At 43.3% G+C, this 27,186-nt stretch overlaps 1 protein-coding gene across 3 annotated transcripts in view; it reads right to left on the bottom strand.

Moving 5' to 3' along the window:
- Positions 1 to 18,551, bottom strand: part of GAB3 (GRB2 associated binding protein 3) — a 69,956-nt gene extending 51,405 nt beyond the window's left edge. For 2 of the 3 annotated variants that reach the window (XR_012044771.1, XM_072877142.1), the window contains exon 1: positions 18,190 to 18,441. Coding sequence is in view for 2 of the 3 variants with exons in the window: in XM_072877142.1 (XP_072733243.1) it covers positions 18,190 to 18,261 (72 nt within the window). In the remaining variant the exon portion in view is untranslated. Of the gene's footprint in view, positions 1 to 18,189 lie in introns of all 3 variants that reach the window. The other variant, XM_072877141.1, reaches the window with a different exon arrangement.
- Between the last annotated feature and the right edge of the window lie 8,635 nt (positions 18,552 to 27,186).

The following is a 27,186-nucleotide window of genomic DNA, read 5'->3' as shown; positions in this document are numbered from 1 at the left end:
GTGCCATTATTTAATGTTCATATCCACAAAAGACTGGGTGCTGCTGATTTTCATTCACCTTATCAGCATGGATTCTCAGCCTATCTTTGATATACAGATTAACTTTTTATTGTGGGATCAAACCAACATCAAAGACCTGACATAGGAAACAAAATGGATTTAGATGCTTAAATAACTTACACAATCTTACAAATCTTACAATCTAGCCTGGGAGCAATGGGATATTTGTACCAGTATTACTCAAAAGGGCACCTCTAAACCAACAATGCAGCAAACTAATGATGCCGCACTCTTCTGCATATTTCTGCCCCGCTTTGCAAAACTAAGAATTCGGATTATTTTTTCACTTCTGAAAAAAGAGCTTGACATGTGTCTTCCAATAATTTATTCATGCAGTGTAATCAAGCACAGAATCTGACCCAGCTTCGCAGAGGCATGATTTCCAGCTCTGTGGTTTTCACCTCTGAGAGTCTTTACTATTTGCTTGCCAGTAATTACCACAACCACCTCCTGCTTTGAATTCTACTACAGAAAAAGGTTTCCAGTTTGTTTCTTTGAACTTGAAGGAGACTTCATTTTAAAATTCAGGTGAATGGAGAACTTTCGTGAATCAGGTGATAAAACCATTTGCAAGTTTTTTCTTCTTGCTTGTTCACCGAGTTAGGCGTTATTGGCTTCTGTCTAAAATGCCCTGGCCAACAATTCTTTTCTGTCCATGAAGTATTTTTTGTTGTTGTTGTTTAATACACCCTGTGCCCAAAGGGACAAATGCTTGGAAGTGTTTACATTTTTCACTCGTTTCTTGGAAATCATGACCCATAGATAAAAAGAATACTTCTGCAACAATAATTTGGCACTTACAGAGCTTCTGGTCTTACTGATTGTTTGAATGCATTTTTTTAACCCATCACATATGTTCATATTTTATTCTGTGACTTTCTTACTACTTAGCGAAAGTTAAGAATTACAGTGCTTACCAATATTGTTGCACTGCTACTGTCACGAAGTTACAATATACATAATTTACACCGTGATTTATTGAAAAAAATGAAGACAGGATTTTAAGCCTATCTAGGAATTTGGGGATATTTGGGTACTCATCTTCCAATAAATCCAGTAGAAGACTATCCTGCTGGTACTTTAAATATGCCATAGGACATCTTTGTCCATCTCCTTGAATGCTAATTTTGCTCCTGTAACCTGAGTTTCCTCTCCATTATAGTTTATTTCAGTTTTTACTAAAATCAAGCAGAATAATCCAATTGCCTTGAAAGAGAGCTGGATTAGGACTTTGTATTTGTTTAATCCAAGACTCCTTCTCCATGGCTGATTCTGTGTTCATTCCTATTTGACAGCTAAAAGGGGAACTTGAGATTTTCAAAATCAGGTGCAAAATCAGACCCATAACGTACCACTGAAGTTGAAGATGAATGAAGCACTAAAATAATCCCATGCCCCTTCCCCATACTACTTCTTGCATCCAGTGAGAAATATTTGTATTTTTGTAGAGCCAGAGCTACAGTAGTCTTTGTTTTATTGTTTTTCAGGATATTTTCACTTTCATTCTTTTGCAGAAAAGAATCAATGTCTTTAGAAATAGACTGTTGCTATACATACTTTCTAATCCACATTTAAATCAATAACCAGGACATATACCTTATGATTAATTTCACTTCACAAATTGCTTCAGCTCTGTGTTAGAAACGCCGTTTTGTCATGACGTAATGTGATAGATGTCACACACTCTATGTTAGAAACACCTTCTGAGAGAAGCAGCTCTGCTCCCGAGAGCTCCAGGACCACAGCCCGACTCACAGGCAAAACGACCCCGCTCCACAATCCGTTTTGCCACATGCGATTAAAGAAGCTGCAGTTCAAGGGAGAGAAACAGCAACGAGACATCTTTCTGTTTGTTTGCCATTTCCTAAGCCGGTGGCTACTTTGCTCTTCCGTGGGCTAGCATGGGTCACAGCCACCCAAGGAGGTCAGGGAAGCACTTGCATGGATGCTGAGGGTTAGCCATGAAAACCACCAGAAGGGAGAATGCGGGAGAGGTGGGGCTGGCTGGACATAGTCAAAAGCAGCAAAGCCAAAGGCCTCTATAGAGACCTTCAAGTCTTGGGCTGAGGTGAGCACAAGGGCGCTTTTTTGTGTGTGCGTGCGTGCGTGTCTTGCATTCCTGTACCGCAAAGCTGCTGCCTCTGTCCTGCTCCAGAGTTTCATGTGTCGGGCACAGCTGAGCGCAGATCCGTGACTCATTCGGTGGCTGTGCCTCCTCTTTGCGCAGGGAAAAAGCAGCAGCGCTGCATTGGCAGCCAGGAGAATGTGTAACTGGAAGGCAAGTTCCCCCACGGCCGCCAGGCACCATTTCCACAGAGGTTTACTATCAGTGACGTTCGATACCTAAGAATCTTCCCCACAGTGCTCTGCTTCTGGTTTGGTCCTTGATTATTTAATGGCTTGACACTGTGAAGGTAAGAATTTTCCCAACAGCATCATATTCAGGAAAGAGCAATTATAAACTAGGGATTGAAACCACTAAATGCACTACGCATACATAGTTGGACTCTTTCTTATTCCACTGAACTAAACTAGTAATTAATGACATTTTCACCAAAAACCTGAGCAAATCCAGGAATAATAGTAAGCCAAATATACAACATAGTCAGACATAGGTTTCAAAAAAACAGGGGTCAAAGCTGGCAAGGCCTCGTGTAGTTAGATAACTATCTGGATAGCTCAGCTCTTCTTTCCGCCCAGCTGAGATGTCCCCGGCCTTATCACAGTTATACCCCTGACCTCAGGAGCTGAGTGTTAGAAGAGCCCCGTTCTGACATAACAGGTTTTTGGTTAGAAGTTCATCAAGTCAACTTTTATTTTTAAGAACTGGATTATCAACAGGCATTGGACGTGTCTCCCCCTCCCCGTTCCCTGTTGCTGACTCCCTGCCCTGGAGCTCTGGTATTTGCTGACTAACGAGAGCGCCTGTACCCTGTTCCCAGAACAGATCCTGTCTGTGGTTCAGTGTTTTTACCGGGAAGAAAAGAGGCAACACCCTGCGCTAGCAGAGTGATAACTGGCCAAAGTTTTTCAAATAAGTTGCTATGCTACAATTATAAGTGCTACAGGCAGAAAGGGTATCTGCAGTGGCAGAGCCCTCGTCAAGTGGTCAGTGCTTCCTGCAAGATCTTCCTACAAAAGGTGAAGGTTTTTTCCAGCACCTGGGCATTTCTCTCTGCTGCTCTGGAGGCTCCTCCAGTGTCTTCAACAGAAACATGTCAGGCCTCTTGCCACCAGTCCTATGTGAGGACAGTCCCTGGGCAAGTCAGGCGGCTGCGGACTGGGTCCAAGGGCAGCTTTAGCACCCCAGTGCCGACTGATACCATCTCCGAGGAGGAATGGTGGCAAACAAGCTTTTTTTTGTCCTTTTCATGTTGCTTCATGGCAAAAGTCAACTTACCCAAACACATAAAACTAATTTCAGTTTCCTTGGAGGTGACTTCCTCGCTCAGGCAATTCACTGAATATAGGTAGCGTGCAATTTTCCAGACGGCCACTAATGTTCAAGCATGGAAAAAACACAGCTCGATTATTGAATTCTGACTACTCTATTGCACAAGTGTGTTATGAAAGAAAAAGTTATGTAAAAATCGTAGTGGATTTCACTATTTCCTATTTAACTGTTTTACTGTAAGCATGTACGATGCCCCAAAAATTCATTTATGTAGAAAAAATGTGAGCCAGCATAACATAGTTTTTAACATCCTCCTGCTTCTTTACAATAAGACAGATGATGATGTTTAGTTTTTCCTTTACTAACATAAAACCTTCCACTTTGACTCACAGTCCCTATGCTGAGAGACACTTCAGAGAGTTTTATTTTACGAAGAGTGAATATAGACCTGGATTTTGTTGTTGTTTCTGTTTGGCTGCTGTACATACAGAATTTAATTATGGGAGATCAGAACATTATCCTTGCTAAACACAGTTTAAAGGTCCAATAGTGAAATACCCTCAACCATGTATCCTAGTCCACAACCTGGTCCAAACAACCTTCACTGGGGGCTCACAGAATTCCTGTTGTCCCAATGACTGGCCAGCCCACAACAGAACGGACAGCCTACCCTTGGACGAGCTCAGTGTGTTTGGTAGTCTTAGTGCTGGCTCCAGGGGACCATAACAAAAATAGGAGGGATTAAAGAATCTCTTTGTTTGCAATTCAAGTAAATATACCGAGGACGAAGGAGACACAAAACCTGAACTATGCTCTTAAGACTGCAAGATGATAAAAGGAATCTGACAGGACAGCGTGTGGGAAAGTAGGGATTACCACTACTTGTGCTGCTGCTGCTTGAACCTCAGGGCTTGTTTGCAGTTTCACTAGCATAGCTGAGCTGCCACTTATCTGCTGGCATAAGTATGCCATGGGAACACTCTGATACTGGAAAAAAGAACATTGTTCCCGGTTTAGTTTATATTGCTTCAGAAGTAGTTTAAGATAAAGGAAAAAGATGTCACTCATCCCAAGAACATCTGAGAAGTTAAGCATAATTATAGTGATTTGAATTCATGCATCATTATACACCTATGTAATTTTCCTGTAGATTGCATTGGAAATGGAGCTTCTTGAAACAACTTAGTGGTAGTCATTTCATCAATGTTAGACGTAAACTGGTTAGTGAGACAGATTTTTGCTGTATCACAAAACACGGATTATTGGAAATTCCCATATGAATATATTGCTCTGGATTAACAGAGGTTTGTCAGAAAACCGCTGGAAAAAACAAAGCTCCTAACACCGTTATGCTGAGCAGCAGCGCAATGTGACTGTGAGGTGGCAATGGCTACTCTAAGCTATTAGTGGTAAAGATGCTTTTTCCAGGATCTAGCTGTAAGTGCATAGGTGATTTGCAAATGGAGCCCAAAAGTCTCACAAACAGTAAGCAGCAAAACAGATCCCCTGGAGAAAGTCAGATGCAAACTGGTCAGTTCTTAAACAAAGAATGGATTTTTAGAGATTTTCTGAAGTTTTTCCCTAAAATTCCCAAAGGGCTGCAGTTATTAGGGAAGGTGGAAGTCACATAGGATGCACTGAATCTCTCTGGCCACTGGACTTCACTGCTGGAGGAACTGGAATTGTAGGAAATAAAACCAAAACATCCCAGTGAGGCTGTTCTACGGCCCGAAGCGGGAGGTTTTCCACCCCGAGAGATGTGCCAGCTCAGCCTGAGAGCTGCAGCCTAGGGCAGGAGGAGAAGTTAGCGATGTAACGTCGGTGTTAGTGGGACTGGCAAGGACCTACACTTCTGGGGAGGGCTCTTGCTCTGTTTGGAGAGGGAAGGCAAAGCACGGGGGAGGAAATTGCTGTAGTGCAGAACAGCAATGTGAAATACTGTTGTGGTAAGCTCGGTGTGCAAGCCAACAAAGCGCCCTGACGGGGGATGGAGGGCCCAGCTGGGGTAAGGAACATGGCATCTGATGTGACCCCATACCATGCACAGGGCGGGCTACGTTTCTGCGTGGAGCCTCGCCATTACTCTCATGTTCTCGCACATACCGTGGTGCATAGCAACTCATCTGCTGGGCCATCTGCTGAGCTGCCTGCGTACTCGAATTAGGACTGCGACTCTTCATTCCTACGTGCAGCCTTTCAAATTTTACACCCTCCCATTTGAAAACTTTCTCCTCCTGCTTGATCCATTACATCACCCATCCTCACCAGCTGGGACTGACTGCTGCGATAGTAGGTGTTTAGCAGCCTTCATACTGTCTCTCACCCTTCAGGTTAATAAGCTCACCTAGGGGAGAAACATCACATGCACTCGCCTCGCACTCCGTGTGTTGCCCCATCAAACGGGATCATCATTTCAAAGATGGTACAGGAATTCCCCAGCCAGCGGCCAGCAGCCAGCATCTGCTTTTGTATGATGTATTTCTACTCCTCAGCATGCTGCTGGCTGTGAGTCATGCAAATATTATGCCGGGCAAAGCAAAAATGGCTGCACCATGCATAGATATTATCTCTCAAATAGAAAGTGAGATTTTTCAGTGACAGTTTACTCTTTTTAAGAAGTTACCAATTTCTCTGCAACTCTGCTTTTATTTTTCACCATAATTCTATCTGGCTGTAACCTCTTTGCGTGGAAAGTTTTGTGCGAAAGACGCTACACAACATAAAGTGAAATTGTGCATTTTAACATATTCTTATCCATTCATTGTCTTCAGTTTCCAATTACAAGCTGGTAAATGCTGCAGTTCCCATACCATATACCACCTCTCCCAGTTACACTGGAGCTACCAGGAGCTCTGATAATGGCAGATCTGCGGGCTTCCACAGGAGGCAAAATCCTCCTATCTTTTTTTGCTCTCCCCCTTCCCTTGTTGCTGAGGACCATGGCTCTGTGCTTGATCTGCATCCAGCCAATTGGTACAAAAGTTAGAGAGAAAAGCCTGAAGCTCAACTCTGATATTCAAGTTCAGTGTTTAATGAAGATGAGATATCACCAGTTATAAGGCACTGTTGTTAGCAGTAAGGAATAAGTAGGGGAAACATTATTTAAATGTTCCCCATAAATATGGTCATAGTGGGTTAAAATTTGGGACTGCATTTTTTTGGCTTCTGGTTTCTCCTTAAGCTCCTATATTGCTAGAGAACATGAGGTGCCATTTCTATTTCCGGATATTTTTTTCTGATGAGTCTAAGTACTTTATACCTGAAATCTTTTCAGAGAGGACAAAGAGGTATTCCAAGAAGATTTGTGCAAACTGATACATGCAAATGAAAGCTTCAGATCTAACCTTCCAGTTTGACTGCACACCTACCCAATTCCAGCTTATTAAAGCCAAAGTCTACTTGGCCTTTCTGTCCATTATGGGTGCATTTTATTTTGGAAGGGAAAAGTTTCCTGCTTGATGGTATAGACTCAGTTGTGCTACACCACCATACTTACTTGCTGCTGTTGCTGTGTAGGGTCATATGCCTTTTCTTGTCAGTCCCAACAAGGAACCATGAAGATCCTGCCCTGAACTGGCACCATGAATTACATCTGGAGTGATTCTGCATGACCATGTTTCCACTCAGAGCAGGCACCTTGACCGCAGCAACCCTAGGTGCAAGTCAGAAGTGACCAGCTGCCCTGCAACAAAATGATCCTAGGCCTTAAGACCATTAATAGTACAAGGTCTTAAATCTGAGTGCTTTCCTCTGCTCCTTGTCTTTTATTCCTACACGTAGACGGCACATAAAACAGTTGCTTTCTTAAAAAAAAAAATCTCTGAACTAAAAATCTATGATATGCTGATATAGAGATCCCAGTTCCATTTCCAAATCCGGTAAACCTGAGGAACGAGTCAAACTGAAACCTGCCTGTGGGTGCACAGTAAGTTCTGAGCATATGAGAACTAGGGCCACTGCTGCTGAAATCTTCACATAGCTCAGGTTGCTAAACTACATGCAAATCATTTGCTTGGAAACTTTCCTGAGACATATCACTGGGGTACATCTCTATGACTATCCCTCTCCATCACTGTATTCTGTAAAGGACTGCACAGCTACTGCTTCACACAAGCTCGCTCTGGCTCTTCGCCTCCCAAACTTGTGTCTCCCGTTCTCGAATGGCAAGTTTCACTAAACCACCTCTGAACCCACGACCAGGTAAGTACCACGGTGAGGGGAGTCCTTCGGGATTTAAAGCAGCAGTGGAAAGATACTTCATCTTCACCTAGCTAACTATAGCTTATCTGAAACCTGGCCACGTCTGCCATCTTCTGCCTCGACATAATTTCATTCAGTTTTAACAATCAAGCTGTTCGCCCCAACAAAGAGCACAGGCAAATGCCATCGCAGCCCACTTGGAATACTCTAATGGGTAAACAGCTTTAATTTACCAGCCAGCAAACTGAGTTTACTTATAAAGTTTAGAAGATCATTTCAAGCACAAAGGACCTGGAAATATAATGAAAGACAAATAGGTCCTTTAGGCGGATAACATAACAGAACCACAGAGGGTGTAATTCATCCTCCTTTCCAGTTAGCAATGCTGCTGCTGATGGTTAAAACTGGGCAATTTGCTGAGCATGGGCAACAAAGCCCTGGAAAGGACAGGCTGTAGGTTGCACTTCTCCTGGCTGGAGATTTCTGTGTAGAAAATGCCTGGTAAAATCTTATTCACTCCGAAGACAGCTAAATCATAATAATTGCTCTTTAGGGTCTGAGATAAATGCAGTCTCTGGCAAGGGTAAAGGATTTGACAGAGCCCAAACGAGGGTTTGAACTCCACGGGGGACAAGAAAGCCTCTAACACCCTCTCCTTCAGTCTGAGGCTGAATACTCGTTGTGCTAGAAAACAAGAAATGCCTCCAATCGCAGCAGCAGCAAACTCCTAATGTAAGTAAATAAACAACCCTGATGGATCCTAAACTACTCGTTCATTTTCTGACACAGAACCTCAGACATTCTGCGGACATGTCTCAAGGTCTAATGCACTAGGGGTTGGCTTGTGGCTGAAAATTAGGAAAGTTTCTTATCAAAACAGCTATTCACATCCATCATGTTAGGAAATACTCCTAGCCATTCAAATTCCAGCCCTCCATTCAAGGAGTGTTAACAAATAAAAAGAAAATTTAAAAAACCCTGCAATTTAGGAACAAGAATAACTGTACTTAGCATCACTGGCTGTTGTTGTACCCTCTAATTTAATCCTCCTCTGTAAGTTTTATGGTAAATGTGGGGTTTTCTGGAATGCCTCAGATCCAAAGGTCTCTTGGATAGGGGGCACATTTACATTGTTTCTTTGTAGGAAAGTAACAGATTTGTGGAACTACAAAAATACCACAAAGAAATCTCGAATGGGATCGCATGCACTGAACTGGTTTAGGTTATGGCTGTGGGCTTCTTCCCTAATTCACAAAGAAATTAGATGCCTCAGATTGTGTCACATTAATAATTTGTTTATAAGCAAACACATGTATTTAAGGAGAAGATCTCCCAGATTAATTACGAATCTGCTAGATTAACTCACACATGAGCGAGCTGGGTCCACGTTTCTGTGTCCCACCTCCTGTGAGCGGGAAGGTCTGAGAGCTCACAGCTGCTCTGCAGCGGGTCCAGGGCTGCCGATGCTCAGGCGAGAGCAGCGGGGCCAAGGGCAAGGCAGGACCGGAGCATCGGGGTGCTGTGCACGCCCACAGCGACGCCTGCAAGGGGCTGGGAGGGGGCTGAGGAGCTTGTGGCTAGGGGAACACAGCCCAGAGCACCCAGCATCTGCGATGACAATTTGGAAATCAAGTCAGAGGCCGCTGTCTGCAAGTAACGAGGCTGCAGTGCTCGTTCCTAGGATAAGGGCTGCTTCTGCTCCGACTGACACGGATGGAGGGAGGACTGGGCTCTATTTTTCACATTAGCAGCTTGCAGTTCCCACCATTTACTGAATCAGCTGCTGGAGCTTAAATGAGAGCCCGTTGTGCTAAGGTCTGTACATGAGGAGCATATGCGGGCAGCAGAGGAGGGATAAAAGTGACCCTGCTGTACAAACGAGGCACTCATGCCCGTTCACCAGCCAGGTTTACAAAGATGTTCAGGCAGCTGAAGGTGCAAGCAGGTACCTAGGGCTACTTGCACAAGAGCCTAAGCACATTTTTGTGTATCTGGTCCTTGGTAACCTGCCAGGCTATCCCAAAAAGGACAATGGACCCAAATTTCCTGTTTCTGGCTTCACAGGAGCACATTTTCTCAAAGCTTGTTCCCTCTGTCAGATTTTCCCTTCTGAGCACACCTTTGCAGAGTGAATTTTCAACAGTTCCCCATGCCCTTTGATACCTCGAAGTAGCTATTCAGTGCACAAGTGTGTGAGGTGCCAGGGTTTTACCAGTTTCCCTTGCAAATTTGATCTTGCAGAAAACAAAGCCAAAAGACTTAGCGGCACTCCATAGCTGTCGATTTTTAGTACTCTCACATGTCCAGAAATTCTGTTGTAATTTTCGTCTAAGTAGTCTGGGGTTAATGAGACTGAAGAGAATGATAGGAAGGAAAGAAATAATTATATATTCTCTTTTTTTCTCAACATGTCTCAAATGTCACCTCTGACCTGGCTTTCTATTTCTGGCATGGACTAAACTCCCTCTATTTATTTAGCAGCCTACACACCATTACAGTAACATAGCAACAGTACTTTCAGTTGTGAATTGGAAAAAAAGAAAAGAAAAAAAAAGAACATAGTTTTCATAAGAAAACTGTTAAAGCATTGCAGTCTAGTAACACTTCAATAAACGCTTCTATTTTTCCCTCTACAAGCCAGTATTATTAGGTTTCCAGTCTGCAAACCCAAAGCAGTGTCACCGTCACGAAGCCTGTTCTTCCTACGCCAATCAGACTGTCCCCTAACCTTTTTGTTTGTTTGTCTTAATGATGTTTCAGCTTGAATATTTCTCAGGCTCAGCACAGACAAAAGCGGGAGTTTGGGGAGGATACTGAAATAATGATGGGATTTATCTGGTGTTTTTCCCTCACTTTTCAAAAACAGTTCACCATTATTTTATACGCCGTAGCTCAAGGGTGATGTGACACTCAGAGTTGTCAGTCAAAAAGGAGCATTTTAAAAAGCACAAAGTGAAGTTGGAGCAACAGTCCCGTTTTCAGCCGACAGTCCAAATCCCACTGTTTTACAGGAAAGTTAGCCAGTGAAGACCTGTAAAAACAGCCCTGGAGTCAGAGGAGTACCCAGTGAAAACATTTCTCAAATCCTATTTCAGTGGGAGCAATGACCCTAAGTATCTCAAAAAAGCAATTCCCTGAGCTACTTAAGTGCTTCTTATTTTTAAACCTAAGGCCTCAGTGAGAACTCAATCATTTTCTTAGGATGGGTTCGAAATGTTGAACTTATTAAAAATAAAACTTCTTAAGCTTGCAAAGCTTCCACTATAAATATTAGTAAACAATACAGATGTAGTAGCTGGAATAGGAGTGAGCACTTCGTGAAGCGGTGTATGACTTCTCGTGAAACTGTTTCTTCACTGCTACTGTAAACTCAGCCGGCATCTCTTCAGATGCTTTGTCTCATCTCATAGAGATTTGATCAGCACACAGTCACCTCTGAATGCCGGTGGCTTTTCTGTGGAATCGGCAACAGATCTTGGAAGCGCAGCTTTACAGCAGGGATACACATTCAGCTTTCTCAGCGTTTATAAACTCAATACTGCTGTAAACTTAGTGGCTTTACTGCACAGTTTGTAAAGTCTGCAAGAAAACATAGTTCACGCTTGTTCCGAACTATTGGCTTCTCCTTGGCACGACCAGTTCATGTCAGCTTGAAAAAATGGCTTCGTAACTGTAAAATCCTTGAACTTCTACGAGCAGTTTCCAAGTCTGGTATGTAAAAACAGATTGTTCACAAACTATGCACTCTGCTGAGATTACAACAGTTGCAAATTTAGAAAAGGTCCCGTTATGGCCATTATTCTGTCCAACAGAAATATGGATACATAGCCCCCGGTCGCTGAGACTTGGGAGTCACAGGATGAATAATACTTGTCACTAACAGGGCTCACAGAAACTACTGGCTTTTAAAAAGCATTGTCAACAACGAGTCAGAAACTTTCAGATGACAATTAAGTTCTTTTTAAATCAACACCTTCATTTAAGTAATTTAAAATTCCTACTAATAATGACATTTTACTGCCTTTCTGTAAAATGCTCTGTGGGAAAGGATATGGAATAACTGAAATGCGCTGGGCAAGGCTTTTGTGGAAAGCTACAAAGCAGTTTTGACTGCAGGGGTCAGGTGGGGTTTCTGGCATCAGAAGGGAAGGGAATAACAAAATCTCCAAGAACAGTTGTCCAGTTCTAACAATTACAAAGCTACAAATGAGTTAGCCTCAGAAAGGGAGTATTTTTCTGCCATGAAGACTAGACATCAGTTTTGGCTTATTTTTAACAAATATCAAGTTGCAGCAGATTTTAAAACTGAGTTTTGCATGGCTATATGTTTGTTATTTGGTTTTGGGGTTTTTTTCTGATGCAACACAAACTGAAACAAGTCAAGGACATTATTGTAAAGCAGAAAGCATAAAAAGTTGTAGTGCTGCATTTTATTCAACAATTAAACGAGAGAGAGGAAAATCTATTTTATCTGGCTGGTTGTAATGTTTTGACATGCAAATTTCATTTCAAAGATGGCATTTTTTCCTTGTCTTATCACATTACTAATTCATTTCCAACTCAAATGAAAAGGACAAGAAAGCAAATAAAACGACTGTTTCTCTACTGAGTAACATTATAGGAGTAAACTTATCCCTTTCCCTAAAAACCTATCAAATTGGCATAATACACATTCATAGCATTTTAATGCATTATTGGTAGAAGTAACATGTTTATCCATATTATAATTTTCATGCTACAACAGAGTTCACCAAAGTACTACTTGTAATGCTTTTTGCTCTAAGACATGTTTGATTGCATCACTAGTTTAACCACTCAAGTTAACATTTCCTTCTCTATTTCAAACTAGCATGTTTTTTTAAAGTCTCTATTTTTGAATGCAAAGACCTGATAACTTGCGGGTTTCTCTTTTGAATAGAAACCAATAGTTGGACATTCCTGTGCACTGAAAACATGTAGTCAAAGATTAAACTGGGGCTTCAGGGCTATTACAGCTCCACCCAAATAAATAGTCCAAGGGAAATTATTCTGCTTAACATTCTGATACACAGGTTGCCAAGAACAGCAGTGTTTTTTAGAAATTATTTTTTTCTTAGAAGTCAGCCTATCTCATTAAACCTTGCATTGAAACTACCAAAACATGGTTAAAATGGAAGAAAAGGGTCTAGAATAAACATCGCACTTAACCTACCAAAACAAGGTTAAGTGGTGGAAAATGGTCTGATTTGCACTTAGCTAATTACAAATGTTTAACTCCAATGATGGAAACTCCTCCCTAAAATAAATTTTCTGCTGTTATTTTACCAGTGAGATCAATTTGTTCAGGATTTCACAGAGAAGGGAACACGTAGTCTGCAGCACAGGAGCTTCGGTATGAAAGTCTTCATTTTCTCAAAGTTGAGTTCTTCCTTAATATACAAACCAGATAGAATATATGCTGGATTTTAAAATGAAGTAACAGCAGGAAAAACATAGGTACAAAACTTACAGCTAGAGCCAGCTAAAAGGCTCCGTCAACTTTCTCCATCACACGGGACTCCTATTCCCACCAAGCCTATAAACTAGAGTTACAAAACCTGCACGAATTGGTTAAATAAACTCAGTTATTTCAATGAGAGTTTGGGATGTTGATTCCAGTGGAGTATGAAAGGTGGCTGTAACTCTATTCGGAGAGGACAGAGCTCAAGAGGTGAGGCTTTGTAGGAAGCATTTGGAAATAAAAAGGCTTATGGACAAAAATTAAGCTCAGATTTCTCTTTGATAATTATTTTTGTGGAAACTTCCCCCAAATCCCAAACCAGCAGAAGAAGTACGTGACCTCACAGAGCAGTTGGGGATTTCTTTTAGGTGAGGGTGGCAGTGTCCTCTGCTGACGCCAGCCCAACGCTAGATCAGAGAGCAGCCGCTCTGCATCCCACCCACCCTGAGCAGTGCTGTGGGACTCTTGTTCCTATTGCTTGAGCAAACTCTTCCATAATTCTACTTTACTTTTTCTTCTTAGTGGCCAGTAACTTCCTAGTTTGTTCTCCTGATAAATACCAGAACTTCAGCTAAAAATGGAGAAGTCGACTAGATTGTCTTATCTTGTAAAACCCTGGCAGTGGGGTGCTGTGGTCGAGTTCTGGCAGATCCCCCCAGCAGTCAGAGACGTCCGTCTGCAGCCACTTGCTGCTGTGCCCTTCTGACGGCACTTCGAACGGACACTGCTTTACTAGCTTTTTGCACCTGGTACATTACTTTACACTTTTATTTGTCTTCCCAGACCAGAGACTCCAAGAAGAAGTGTGGTAAGAAGTGCAAGGCTAAATTTTCTAACACGGGGTCCATTCTGGACTCTTGTTCCAGAGATGCTGACAAGGAATTTTTATTTTCAATAATGTTTGAAGAAACCAGTCACTCAAGTAAAGCGGGGAACTTGCCTTTTTTTGAGCAAGTGGTCTTCCCTCATCAATTTGTATAGTACTGAAGATTAAAAATAGCTCTTCAGCTGGGGTACAGCTGTGCAGCATTGACTTAAATGGAGCTGCACTGACTCACAACAAGCAAGCATCTGTATGTAGCCCTTTACTATTGCAAACCACATAACTTAACACTAACAGTAAGTAAATACTGGTGTGGCATTCACGGGAGCCGGTGGGCAGGCTGTATAACTACCCCTGCTGCTCCTCACAGGCGTAACGAACTACAGGACATCGATTTGAGGATAGGTTGAAATTTGCTGCCTGTTAAAAATCCCACCTCCTCCTCCTTAATAGAACATGAACAACGTGTCTTCTCAATGGCACTGGTCTTTCATTTCATTAGATATCCTCTGTGCCTTCTTCCATGTCTTTTTTCCGCTCATAGTGACTTTTTGCACTGGCTGTAGTCATTCCCTTGTTTTCTAGGCCATGAAACCATTCTTCCCCCTCTCCAATAAACAGAAAACAAATATTACCAGTGAGTGAGCAGATATATTTCCATATGAAAAGTATCAAAAAGCCGGCTGTTCAAGGCTTGACATTACAGAATTGGGATACGTGAACACCACCACCCTGAGCCTTCTGAATTTTAAATTTTTTTTTTAACAAACATAAACACTTTTTCCCTTGCGGTTCTGAATGCCTAATCTAAACCCCTGGTTGGACGTATTCAGCGCTAATATAAGGCACTGCGAAAGCCATCAAACCTGAAGCAGATTCCCCCATGACATCTAATTTCCTACAGAGCCTGGTACTCGTGATCCACTATATCAATACCAAAAATCTCCAGTGGGGCCAGGTTTTCCTCCTGTGGGGCCGAGTGTCAAGCTGTGCCTGAAACTTAGCATTTTTGGTCTAGAGCATGATGGACTTCACCTCCGCCACCACCACTTCCTACTTTTTGGTAGCAGGTTCTTCCTCTCTCGCCCCCGCCCGTACCCGGCTCCCCCAGGGCTTCGGGGGTTCCCTGGCACCCCTCAGGCCCACACAGCCCCAGCCGGTGAGAAAAGCTGGACCCAAGTGGGGAGATGAGAGCAGCACAGCTTTCAGGTCGCACAGAGGGGACAAAGAACTGCAACACACACCGAGTGCTCTCCCGGGAGGCTCCTTGCACAGCTGCCTCTTTAGATAGGCTGCCGTGGTGGATTCATGGTCCAGGTATCAGACAGAGGGAAAAGCATCGTACATGCTATCAAACCACTATTAGAGCATTTGCCTGCTGAAGTGAAGCTCCCCGTGCTTTCTAATGAATTCTCTGCATTTAGCATTAAGCTCTCTGTTTTTACAGAAAGTTACGCTTGGGTAATTAATCTCATGTTCGTTTCCTGCACGTGTAAGAGAGCAGCCTTTGTTAGGGAATGATAAAACACTTCTAAGAATAGTGCTACTAAGAGCATCAGCTTTGTAAGACATTACAGGAAAAATATAGACTCTTAACACCTGCTTTTCACTTTTCAAAGTTTTGAAAATAACGTTCTGCTTACCTAGAGCCAGATTCTGACTTGTTTATGCATGGAAAACCTAATTGCTTTCATCAGAGAACAAGCATAAATGAAGGTATATTTTGGTCTTTAGGCTCCGATCTCGCAAAGATGTATTTGTTTAATTTTATAATCACTGTAAATATTCTCAGTGGCTTCAGCGGGACTATCTGCACTTCCCACTCTCACAACCTGAATTCATCACTTTGTCTGGTCTCTTAACTACAGATTCCACTGAAATGAATTGGGTTTTCTTAGTGATTGTAATAGATGGAGGATTAAGAATTTATCTCTGTGTAAAACAAGAGACCCTCAGGCCGGACCTTACAAAGGCCGGATGCTGAACCCAGGAAAATGTAAACTGGGAGACAACCCCGGGAGAGCAACGGAGTGGAGTCACTCCGGCGTAAGAGAGGTCCCAAGGAGCAGCAGACCAAGCCCGCCTGTGAAGCTCCCTGGAAGCTTCAGCTCAGACCATGGGTTTTGCCAGCTGAACACAAAGGGTGGTGTAAAGCTTGGGGATTTATGTATGTTGTCAGTTCAGAACCAGAGCCAACACCATTCTCCTGTAAGCGGTTGACACTTGACACCTACTGAAGGCAGTTTAAACAGTCATTGTTTTAAAGCTTCTGTTGTTTTTAAGCAGTCACTGTGCTTCAGCCTGAGCTGTCGACCACCCCAGTGCAAGATGCACAAGCTACCAAGCTGGTGAAACTATATAAAAAGTGGGGAAAAAAAGTAGTTTACGGCCGGTAAGAGACAATTTCCATTTGGTTTGTAGCATCCACTGTGTAACCAGTCATATGAGAAAGGGCATTAATCTTTGCTGTACTTGCAGCAGATTTCTTTCTGCTTTATCATGGACGAAGGAGTAGTTTATCCTCCTGACCAGAAAACAAAGCCTAATCTGCAGAGATCTGGCTAATCTAGTGGTTGATGTTTGAAGAATAACATAGACCCAATTTCCCGAGGTTTTGTAGTGCAAAATCTGAGCAGAGCAGACTGCAACTGGTCTTGTGAGCTGATCAGAGCCCCTGTTGTGACTATTATCTCGACTGGATAATGGGGGCTTTCAAATCCCAGCTTTATCACATTCTGTTTTCTCTACTTTGCCCTTTTATGAATATTGAGTCATCAAAAATAGCTTCACTGACAGAGTTACTAATGATACCAGCTGGGTGAATCAGTGGCTCTTACATTGTCTAGTGCCTGCTATACAGTGCTATTAGTACACTCGTTACAAAATACAACAAAAATTAGATATCCGTATTATATTTGCAGCTCCCCGGAGACACATCATAGTGGTTATTTTAGAATTGGAAAATGCTAACTGAACCAAGCAAATATTCAGCCATTTCAATGCAATACTGTGATCTAAAAGAAGAAACTCCGGCTTAGAATAAGTTAGAAGTAAATTCTAACATCAGTAAATTATCCTTTCTCCTAGTTTTTAGTGCAAAGAAAAAATACACTACCAAATGATATATACCACATTCTTCACGAGACAGTTATTCCTCATACTACCAGAAAAAGCTAACATCAGCAGCCCAGAAAAAACGCTGATAAACAGAAGTGAATATGACAAATGATGTAAGCTGTGCCTACGGCTCGGGAGTGTGACAGGCACATTCGGCGGCATCCTTCTAGCACGGTGCAGTGCTCTGGCGTAAGTTAGGTGAGAAAGCATGACTCAAACGAGTATCACCGCTTCCCAAAGTGTAACAACAGTAACAACAAGCCTGATGAAGAGCCATCACAAATGAGTATGCAAAATGGCCCGCGATGGGCTTACATTTTTAATGCTGTCCCAAGCAATTTTTTAAGGGTCATTTATTTCTACCCGGAGCGCCGTCCCCGCAGCCCTGCAATGATACAGTTTCCTATGTTTGCAACACACACCCTTTTTTTTTTTTTTTTTTTTTTTTTTCAGAAAAACAGGCAGGCAGATAGAGAACGAAACAAGGGCCCCCCTTTACACATAATGCAGTTGCAGCTCTCCTTGCATGCAGCGCTCGCTGCTTCCCACCAGCCCCCTTCACCTTCCAGCTATCAGGAACTTTGCAGCACGGCATCTTCTAGCCCCTCTTTATCACAGCCAAAAAGTAAAGCTTGCTGCTAGCAACGGCATCTGGCATATTAAATTGGTAAATAAAACTATCGCAGATGTTGCCTTTAGCAAGTGTCACAGAAATTACAGAGCATCTTAACAAAGCAGAGGCTCAGAATTTAAAGTATCAGGTTTTTTAGGAGGTTCTCGCCCTTCCCTGGAAAAGCGACATCTGCAATTCTGTTACAACAATTCTGTTAGTTACGGCAACATTAACTGAAACCGAAATGTGGTTTTTAACCTAAGATACGTTGCATAACAACTGAAGTATTATAATCTTACGAGCCGGGAAAGGTTAATTCCAAAGGGCACAAGAATAGCGGTGAAAACTGAGACACTCCATAAGCGCATGGACTTGGAAATCTTTTTGTTTTGGTCCAAGGCGAAGCCGAAAGAGGCGAGACATTTCAAAGGAAGAGCAGGACACCGAGCACATGCCGAAATCCGTTTAGCGAGAAAAAACACCAGCAGAGCCCCTGCACTTACGTATCTCTTGAGTTTCTTCTCGGGGGGTGATTTAATGAGCCAGCCAGTGCAAACGACGTCCCCTGAGCTCATCTTCCCCCCCAGCGCGGAGCGGCGACGCGGGAGCCAGGGTGCGGGCTGCGTGTGCGTGCGTGTGTGCGTGCGTGTGTGTGTGTGTATTGTTCCCAGCCAATTTGAAACCAGCAGTAATCAGCTTCCTTCAGCTGTGCTCTGATACTGCTCCAGCCCGAGGAGGAAGTCATGACATTGATCACTGACACGGCCAGCCCTCCCTCCGCCGCAAACACAATGCAACACACCGAGCACGTGATGGGCGGCCGGGGCTCGCCGCCACGCAGCCGGCGGCTGCGACACGCACCGCCACCGCCGCCGCCACGACACCCGCCGCCGCCGCCACGACAGACACCCGCCGCCGCCGCCACGACACCCGCCGCCGCCAGCGGGCGGCTCCCGCGCCCGGCCCCGCCGGCCGCCGCAGCAGCCCGGGGAGCGGGGCTCCGCGCCCCGGGGGGGGCCCCGGCGCCCCGGGGATGCTGGCAGCCCCCCGCCCGGGGGGGAGCAGGGAGAGCGAGCGCCCGGGCTGAGCCTGGGGGGCTCCGGGAGGAGCGGCGACGGCGGCGGCCCCGACGGAGCGCCGCTTCGGCTGGGGCCGCAGGCGGGCTTGGCCTCGCTCGGCGCGGGAGAAGGGCTTCGGCCTGGCGGCGGGGGCAGCGGCAGCGCGGCGGGGCGGCGGCGGGGCCAGCCCGCACGCCCGCTGCGCTCTGCCCGCTCCGAGGCGCCCGCACCGAGGTGTCCGCTCCGGCTTCCGCCGCCTGCCTGGTCCACGACTTCCAAACGTCTTCACTTCGTGGGTTTAAAGGTTTTTCGGCGGCATTTGGTCCCCTGCATGAGTTTACTGCGAATAAACTTGATTTCTCTGGTCACGGCATTGCAGGTTTTTTAGAAACAGACTTTTTCAGAAGTGACTTTAGGGAGACAGGTTGCCATTCCGCTGTCACAACTAAAAAATACGACTGCGGAGTGCATAACACTGCTCACGTCCTGGGAGTCAGTGCCTCCGTCCGGGATGGGAAACTCCTGGCTTTTCAAGGACGGGGCAGCTTGTGTTCATTTTTAAGAAGTTGCTTATAACTTCGACTTAGATTTAAAGTGGACGCCGTGATGCTTCACCGGGTTTTACGGGTGTGTAATTTCCGAGAAGTCTCATACGCCTCCACCTCGGCACGGCACGCGCGGTAGAGCCCGGCTCTGCAAGGTGTGGTTCGCACTGCCAGGCCTGGGTGCGAGTTTAATGTTTTCACAGAATTTTTCACAGCTGTGCTGGAGCTCTTCGGCAGGGCAGCCTGACAACAGCTTGCAGTGTCACTGCTGGTATCTGACAAACTGGAAACCATGCTTGGCTTTTTCCAAGATTTTAAGCCAAAATGTTGTGGCAATATGTATTTATCGTATTTAATATAATACGTACTATAATTGGTGTATAATATATAAATATATGCCCTATGTACATTTACATAACCGTATGAATAAATCTGTATAAACTCATAGCATCGCTGTTGCTGGTGCTTTACATTATCAGTGGTCTTAAAAGAATCTTACCATACATGAAAACTGTCATGAATAAACTATAAACAATTTATTTCAAATGTGCTCTGACTTCTCCAGATAGGTTTTTGTTTGAGAGTAAGTGACTTTCATGCAGCCTTGCAATATTATTTAATTCCCAACCTGACATTCTACTACCACCTTCACTCAGCTCCATATATCCTTTATCCACAGTGATGTTTTAACAACTTCACATGTTTAATTGCAGGTTTGTGAACAAGGCTTTGTAATGCTTCTCCTTGGAGAGACGCATCCAGCCATGGAACTTATTTAGGGAAGGAAAGTCAGACTTTCCTTCCACATGTGACTTGACTGTGTCACTCTGACAGATTTGATAGCCTTAAACCTGAAGGCTTTAAAACATTAGTCTGCCAAAATAAAACGAATTGTGATATACTTCACGTGTTACCCCTGCAGTGTCATAACAGTACCCATTTTTTACTGGATCATTCTTCAGGCAGAGGGGTTCCCCTGTTAGGTTCCTTGTGCAGCTGCATAACCACTTGCCACAAGGCAGCAGAGGAGATGGGGAGGGGCAGGACAGGGTGGCGAGGAACCTGGACTGCCCACCGGATCTAAACGCTGACTACCAGACCACAGCCTTAAAGAGAGCTCCAGCTCCATCTCTGCTTGCGCTCAGTGATAATGCCGCTTAAATCGCCAGTAGTCCCCATCTCTTAAGCCACCTGTCCCTGCCCTTCTGCCATCTCCTCCATTACACAGGCACAGTATGTATATTCGTGTGGCTACAGGATGAATTGAATCAGAAAACTGACTGTTCGGAAAAGAATGAGTCAAAAAAAAGAGATTATTTTCCAGCTGGATCAGAACTAGTTTCCTGATCTGATAAATGCTGTGGCCTACTACAAACTGGTACCTGACCGACAGAGGGGCTGAGGCAGGGGCAGCAATAAGAAATCAGCAGTTGCTTAAATTGGCACTTCTGCCCAAAAAACGCCTGCTGAGTGGTAGCCATGGTGACAGGGAGGGGTACATCGACTCTGGTCCCTGCTAGATGTGTCGCTCCTTTGTCAGCCGCTCGTCTCCTGTCCTCACTGCTGGAACGGCTCAGTTGCTTGTGAAGCACCTGCTGAACTACTTGCACATTGCAGCTCAGCGTATTCCGAATAAATAAAATCTGTGCCAGTTTACTTATGGTGCCAGTAGCCTCAGGGGAAATATAGGAAGCCAGAAATAATAATTAAGCAGAGCATGTGGGGGTTAACACATTTGCTATGAAAGCTGCTGTGCCTTCTTGCTATTTGTGCTCCAAACATTAAAAGAGCAAATAAAGTTATTTTCTTATCCTAATGATTTTCATTGTGCTGATAGTGTGTCACTCACGACTCACGCATGCGTTTGACAATAGCTGGCTTCAAAATGAGCGGTACCTAGCCCTGATGGAAGAAGTGGGATTTCACTTTTGTCCTGCTCCATGCACAAGTTTTTCAACCACTTTTAAATTATAAAATTCTTTACTTATATCCTTCATCATGATGGTGAATGGCAGGGTCTTTGTTTTAAAAATCTTACAGTTGAAGACATATGTAGAGAGTGAGCTGAGGTAGGAAACAGAATGGAAAGTGAAGGGAAAGAACAGTAAAGAAAAATTGATTTTGGCTGAACATTTCTGTGAAACCCTTGGGGTGTTCTATTTTAGCTCCAGCTTTTGCATTTATCCATTAGCATTTAGTTTCGGACTTCAAGTATGTTTTGAATATATATGCTGAAATCACTGGCAAAACCCAATTTAAAAAGTTTAAAAATAAAAATTATTTTCTTAATATTATTGCAATGCCAAAAGAGTTGAAAGTGTAGAATTACATATGTTTTCTTAGGTTTATTTGTCTCGCTTTTTAAGCTTTTATTTTATACCTATTGCATAGTTACCTTGAAAGAGATCAGGTTTTGCTTGGTAACAATAACATCAGGCAGTGGTGCTTGCCCTTCCAAATCTGCTGCAGGCAGAGCTACAGGAATGTTCTCAAAAATGACTGACCACTGAAAACACCCAAACCAAAATGACTTGCAGTTAGGACAAAATTCTCTTTCTTTCTATATGAGATCAGAGCCAGTCTTGGCAAATCTTCAAAGCCTGACAAGAGAGAATTTTTTTTCTTGATGTGACACTTCTTAGAATAAAGTCATAAGCTGAGAAGCCTTCATGGATATGAACTGTACACATGATTACAGAGAAAGTAAAAATAAATAAAAAGTAAAACAGAAAATTGAAACCCCAGAAGGTAAAATCATTCTCTATTCTACACAAATTGTAGAGGTCACTCATGTTCTGATATGTCTCAAGCAAATGTCAAGAATCTGTTTTTATTTGGATCATGTCAGAGTGTTTGTCCTCACCAGACTAACCTCACATGTGCCACTAGCAAAGACCAGAGTAAGCATGATCAGTTTGACCCGGAATGTGTGTGCAACTCACATCAGCCGGATACCTAAGAGGAATTATCTGCTTGTCATGAAAATACTGGTCTACTCCTCTCCTTTCCTAACTTAGGCTAGTGATGTTTCAGAGAAAAACAACACTTGACTACTAATAAAACAGAAGAGAACAAATTGCCTAATTGCATTTGATGGGAAATTCCTTCATGACCCTACAGGCAACCGATTTAAAGAAGCAAGTGTGCTATTTAAGTTTGCCCATTTCCATGTTGCAGAACAACTGGTGGTGGTGTTATTAATATTGAGAGCAGTGAAAGTCCTTGCTCCTCTGTGAAGAATAATTGGGATGGAGAGGATGGGAGGAATCGGGAGGATTTATTTTGTTCACAAATTTATATGTATCAAAGCAGGAAGAGACACTGGAGTTATCTAGGCTGACATTTCTACAAGCATATATTTTTCCCAGAATCTAGCCCCACATTTAATTTACAAAACCCTGCAGGGGTTGTGAAGGTTGGGGTGCATGCAAGAGACAGCCATAGCCCTGGGAGAACAGCCCTTTTCTCTCATCTAGTGACTGATCCCTGTTTACATATGGAGCTCGCACCACACTTACTCAGCAAAATGCTAACATGCCTCTGCAGCATTCCCACAGCAAGCAGAAAAGCCCCGTACCACAAAAAGACATGACACAGTATATATGTTCCAGCTGTTCCTGACAGTTACCACTCTGCTCCCCCCTGCAGACAAATATTTCACTCTCTTTCCATTCACAAGGACAAATTCAGCAAAGTCACAGGGGATAATTCAACCCCTTCTCTTCCTTTCAGTAGCCTGTCCTCACCATACAAATCAGGTCTAATAGAGGAAAGCACACAGACCATCAGAGCAACATCATTTGTTGTTGTTTAAACAATTAACTACAAAAATTGGAGCCTGACCACTGGCGCAGAACGATGCCGAACCTGTCTGCACTACACTGATGAATATATTCTGCCTGAACCGTGCTGCGTACTCGGTCACCCACAGGCTCTCAGTGGCAGTGGGACCCAACGGTCAGATACCTGCTTTCGAAGCAGGAGCCATTGTGAAAATAAAACAAGAAAACAGACAGTTGAACGTTGCTGTGGTTTTGCTCCAGGAAGTATATGAACTATGTAAGCTGCATGTGGGTATGGCCTTTATTGTTATGGACAGGGCAGAATCTAATTTTACCAAAAGCTCTCATGAGACATAGGGAGAACTCTGTCAATGCATTTCAGCAAACAGACCAACGCCCTCTGGCACTAATCTCCTCTGGGAAACAGCAGCAAACATCCAGCATCTCATAGGAACGTCTCCTCTTCAGGAAAGTAGCTGGTGGAAGAGCTGGTGTTCTGCTGAATAGCATATTTATTTGCAAATGTACAGCTGCCTTTTTCTAAAGTGGGGGTGGTAACAAACAGAGCCCCACTCTGGTACAAACCTCTGGTCTGGCACTTTTGCCAGAAGATAGGTTTCTCTCTTCTCTGTCATCCACGGAAGCACACATTAAAAACTGCGCTTTTGCTACTTTTCAGCTTCTGTTTGTGGACCAGTGAACAATCTTATGATGTCTACGTAGCTGGTCAAGCAAGTCGTGGCTGTTACTCTCTACATACGCACCGGTATCAACCCTTTTCTGAGGATTTCCTTGTGGGGTAATTTTATCAATGGCCCCTCGAGGTCAGCAAATAATCCTCGCGGCTGAGGGAGGATATACAGAAGCAGAGAAGATGGCTTTTTTAAAGAGCCAAAATTTCTTTTCTAATTGTCTTAGTTACTTCTAGAAGCTAAGAAAAATCTACTTCCTTTTTCATATGTAACAATGATGAATACTGCTCAGCCCACGTGTGAGAGGGTCTACTGATTAACTTTATACGGCAATTTGGAGGAATTTACCCGTGCACAGCTGATGCATTCTGGTGATACGACGCAGCCAAATCTGTAAAAGCTAGAAATCCAAAATAATCTGTTTGACATCAAGATTATGACATGCCTCTTCCATCTCAGAAATAGCAAATTATTATTAACTTTTAATTTTAATCTCCTGAAAGCGAGGCTTTGCTGAAAGCAGTTTACTCCAAAACTATCCGGAGCAGCCTGAAGTTTGGATGTGATGCTTAAGGAAGGTTTCAGGAAGGCCTGCAGAAACAGATGGAAAAATAAGTCTGTAGTTTTATGTTTAAGTGAAAAATATCTACCTAGCTATTTTCAGACTCACAAATGTGGAAGGCCCGTCATGAAGTGCAGGATGGGTCTTGGCTTCCCTAAAATACTCTTACTGAGACCAGAGAACACTCCAGAGTGATGAGAAAATGTACCCGGGAAAATTAACGCGACACACTGTCTGCCTCTGTTCTCTGTGTTGGCCAAAAATGCATTACTGAGAGTTATAGGAACCCTCTCTCTTACATCGTGATTTGTGAGAAATTTTCATGCAGATGGCAAAACAGTGGGTGAAACAGATACCTTCCACTTCTAGGTAATTGAAGAAAAAATGAAAGACTACTTTATTTAATCATGATTGAGTAGAGGGTATTACAGCAAACAGACCAGATTTCTGAACTACTTGTGTAAAAGGTTGCCCTGCGTGAAGAATGTAAATGCAGGAAAGGAAGAATTGTTTTGATGGCAGCTGTGTGTTTGAGACTGTTACAAAAAAGGAAGAATCATTACAGGATGAGGAAGAAAGAAGGCCCAGGCAGTCAGGGGAGCAAAACAGCAAAAAAATGGGGGAGCGAGGGGAAAGGCAGAAACAGATTCTATGTGGACTAGGATAAACTAAAACCAGCTACTCTAGTTTGACAGATCCTTCAGCAAAAATGGATACTGGAAAATACAACAGGTTCTGGAAAATACAACAGGTTCAGTCTAGTTTTCCACAGTGAGTGGATGTTGGCAAGTAAAAATGGATAAAAAGGACAGGATTAAAAGTATTTTCACAGCAGGATAAAGCCTGTGGCAACTGAGTGATGGCTTTTGGCTTGTGCAATGCATCTGCCATGTTTGCAAGGCTAATGGAGGCAGTACTTTACAGCATCCTTCTGCGCATTTCCTCTATTTAAAGGCAATCCTGGTGCATGCTAAAACCTTTGAACAAGAACTGTTACATTTACAAATAGTGTGTGATCAGCTTAGGGATAACAGTGTGAAATCAAACCCACAGAAAAAGGCTTTTGCTTAAGAAAGAGGTAATTTATTTTGGGCAGAGAATTTGTGAAGAAAGAATTTCAACCATCATTAAAGAGAGTTAAAGGCTATACTGCACTGGCCTGCTTGCTGGATACTCGCAAATATTCAAAATTTTGTAAGATTCTGTCTCTGTTATGGGCAGGTTATTTACAGGTTTTCAATATTGCAAAACGACCACATAGGTTAGGGGAGAAAAGGATGCCATTGTAGTGAGCAGCAAAATATGCTTCAGATTTATTTCAGTTGGAAAAACTTCTTTTGACAGCTTTTGCTTCGAAATAAAATTACTTTTAAAAGGCCGTTCACTTTCAACAAAACTAGTCTCTTTTGGTCAGGGTCTCTCTTGACACAACGCTCCAGGTTTTGGCAAAGTTGTAGCTTATTACTTCTGGAATTATTGTATGACCTCCAAAGGAGTGCCTGATCATTGTTAAATCTGCATGACATCATTGCTTGTAGGTGGGCAAAATCTGGAGTTCACAACAGAATACACAATTGTAACGTTGTTTATTAAAGTCTGGTTTATGGTAGCTTAAACTGATACAAATTAGCGTGGCTGCAATCCCACCCTCCATCTTGCCAAGTGTCTGTTTTGCTGCTGTATTGGCACCGGCCCTTGCGTGTGTGGGCAGTTGAGTTGTTTTGCTGTGCCGATCTGAGAAAAAACTAGTAACTCTCTTTGTTGGGCTTAATGTTTGCTTTTTAGAACCTTGACCTAACCCACCGCTCACCTGCAGAAACACCAGTAACAGTGCAAGGGGTCAGGAACACAGAAACATGGTGTGGGGGGAAGGAGCCCCCTTTGTTTAATTTCGAAGTTGCAAAGGAGTAAAGGTATCCATATAGGCAATTAAGGTACCTTTGCAATAAGTTCCTGATGAGGCTCAGTAAATTAACATGTCCTGATGCGATCACATAAACCTGGCTCATCACATCCATGAAGAGATGACAGTCTTCTCACTTTCATAATTTAGCAAACTGTGAGAGTTCCTGGCTCTCCCACTGCGAAAATGAATGCATAGCCAAAAAACCAAGCGGATACCAAGTGAAAAAATGTTTAGCAAAACCACGGTGTGCTTGGGAAATACAGCCATATTAGAAGCCTTTGCAGTATCACAGTAAAGCTTTGGTTGCTAAAACCTGGAATTGAAAGTGCAATATTGCATACAAGATGGGAAAAAACTAAGTATTTGTACAGCTATCAGCTCTTTGAGCCAGATACAAAGGATACATTAGCTATTTTGTTATAGTTTTCAATGCCGAATGAGGTCTTGTATTTGCAAACCCTATTGGCAAGTCCAGAGACTGTCTGTTGGGTAAAATGAAAACTCAAGACAGAAAACTGATGCATGAATATGAAGGCTGCACCTCAAAAAACAAAACAAAATGAAACAAAAAATCCCCTTTCTGTAAGAACACTTAATGTCAAGCCTATCAGAGCACGTTGCTTGGATGTGCTTGTGCCTATAACCGAGGCAGAATTGGGTAATGACTTGATGTTTGTAGCCATGAACTACATCGTGTAGGGGCTGGACTGCTCTTATCTGCTCAACTGCCACAAAGCTCTGCAGCAAGGGACATCCTTGGAAACGACATCTTCAGCAAAGCCCGGGTTACAAATGAGTGATGCATAAACCAAGAGCTCATTTTAGAAGTAGTTTCTATATTGTAAGCTCTAGAGGAGGAGGCCTATGTTTCTTTCTAATGCTACGAGGAAGGAAAAAATCTGGAACCCTAAAGTGGATAAACTTTGGAAGGGAACCTATGAAGTAAGGATCTGAA

Source organism: Ciconia boyciana, chromosome 12, assembly GCF_034638445.1.
Source record: "Ciconia boyciana chromosome 12, ASM3463844v1, whole genome shotgun sequence".
NCBI classification, from domain to species: Eukaryota; Metazoa; Chordata; class Aves; order Ciconiiformes; family Ciconiidae; genus Ciconia; species Ciconia boyciana.
This window is presented reverse-complemented; position numbering and strand designations above follow the sequence as displayed.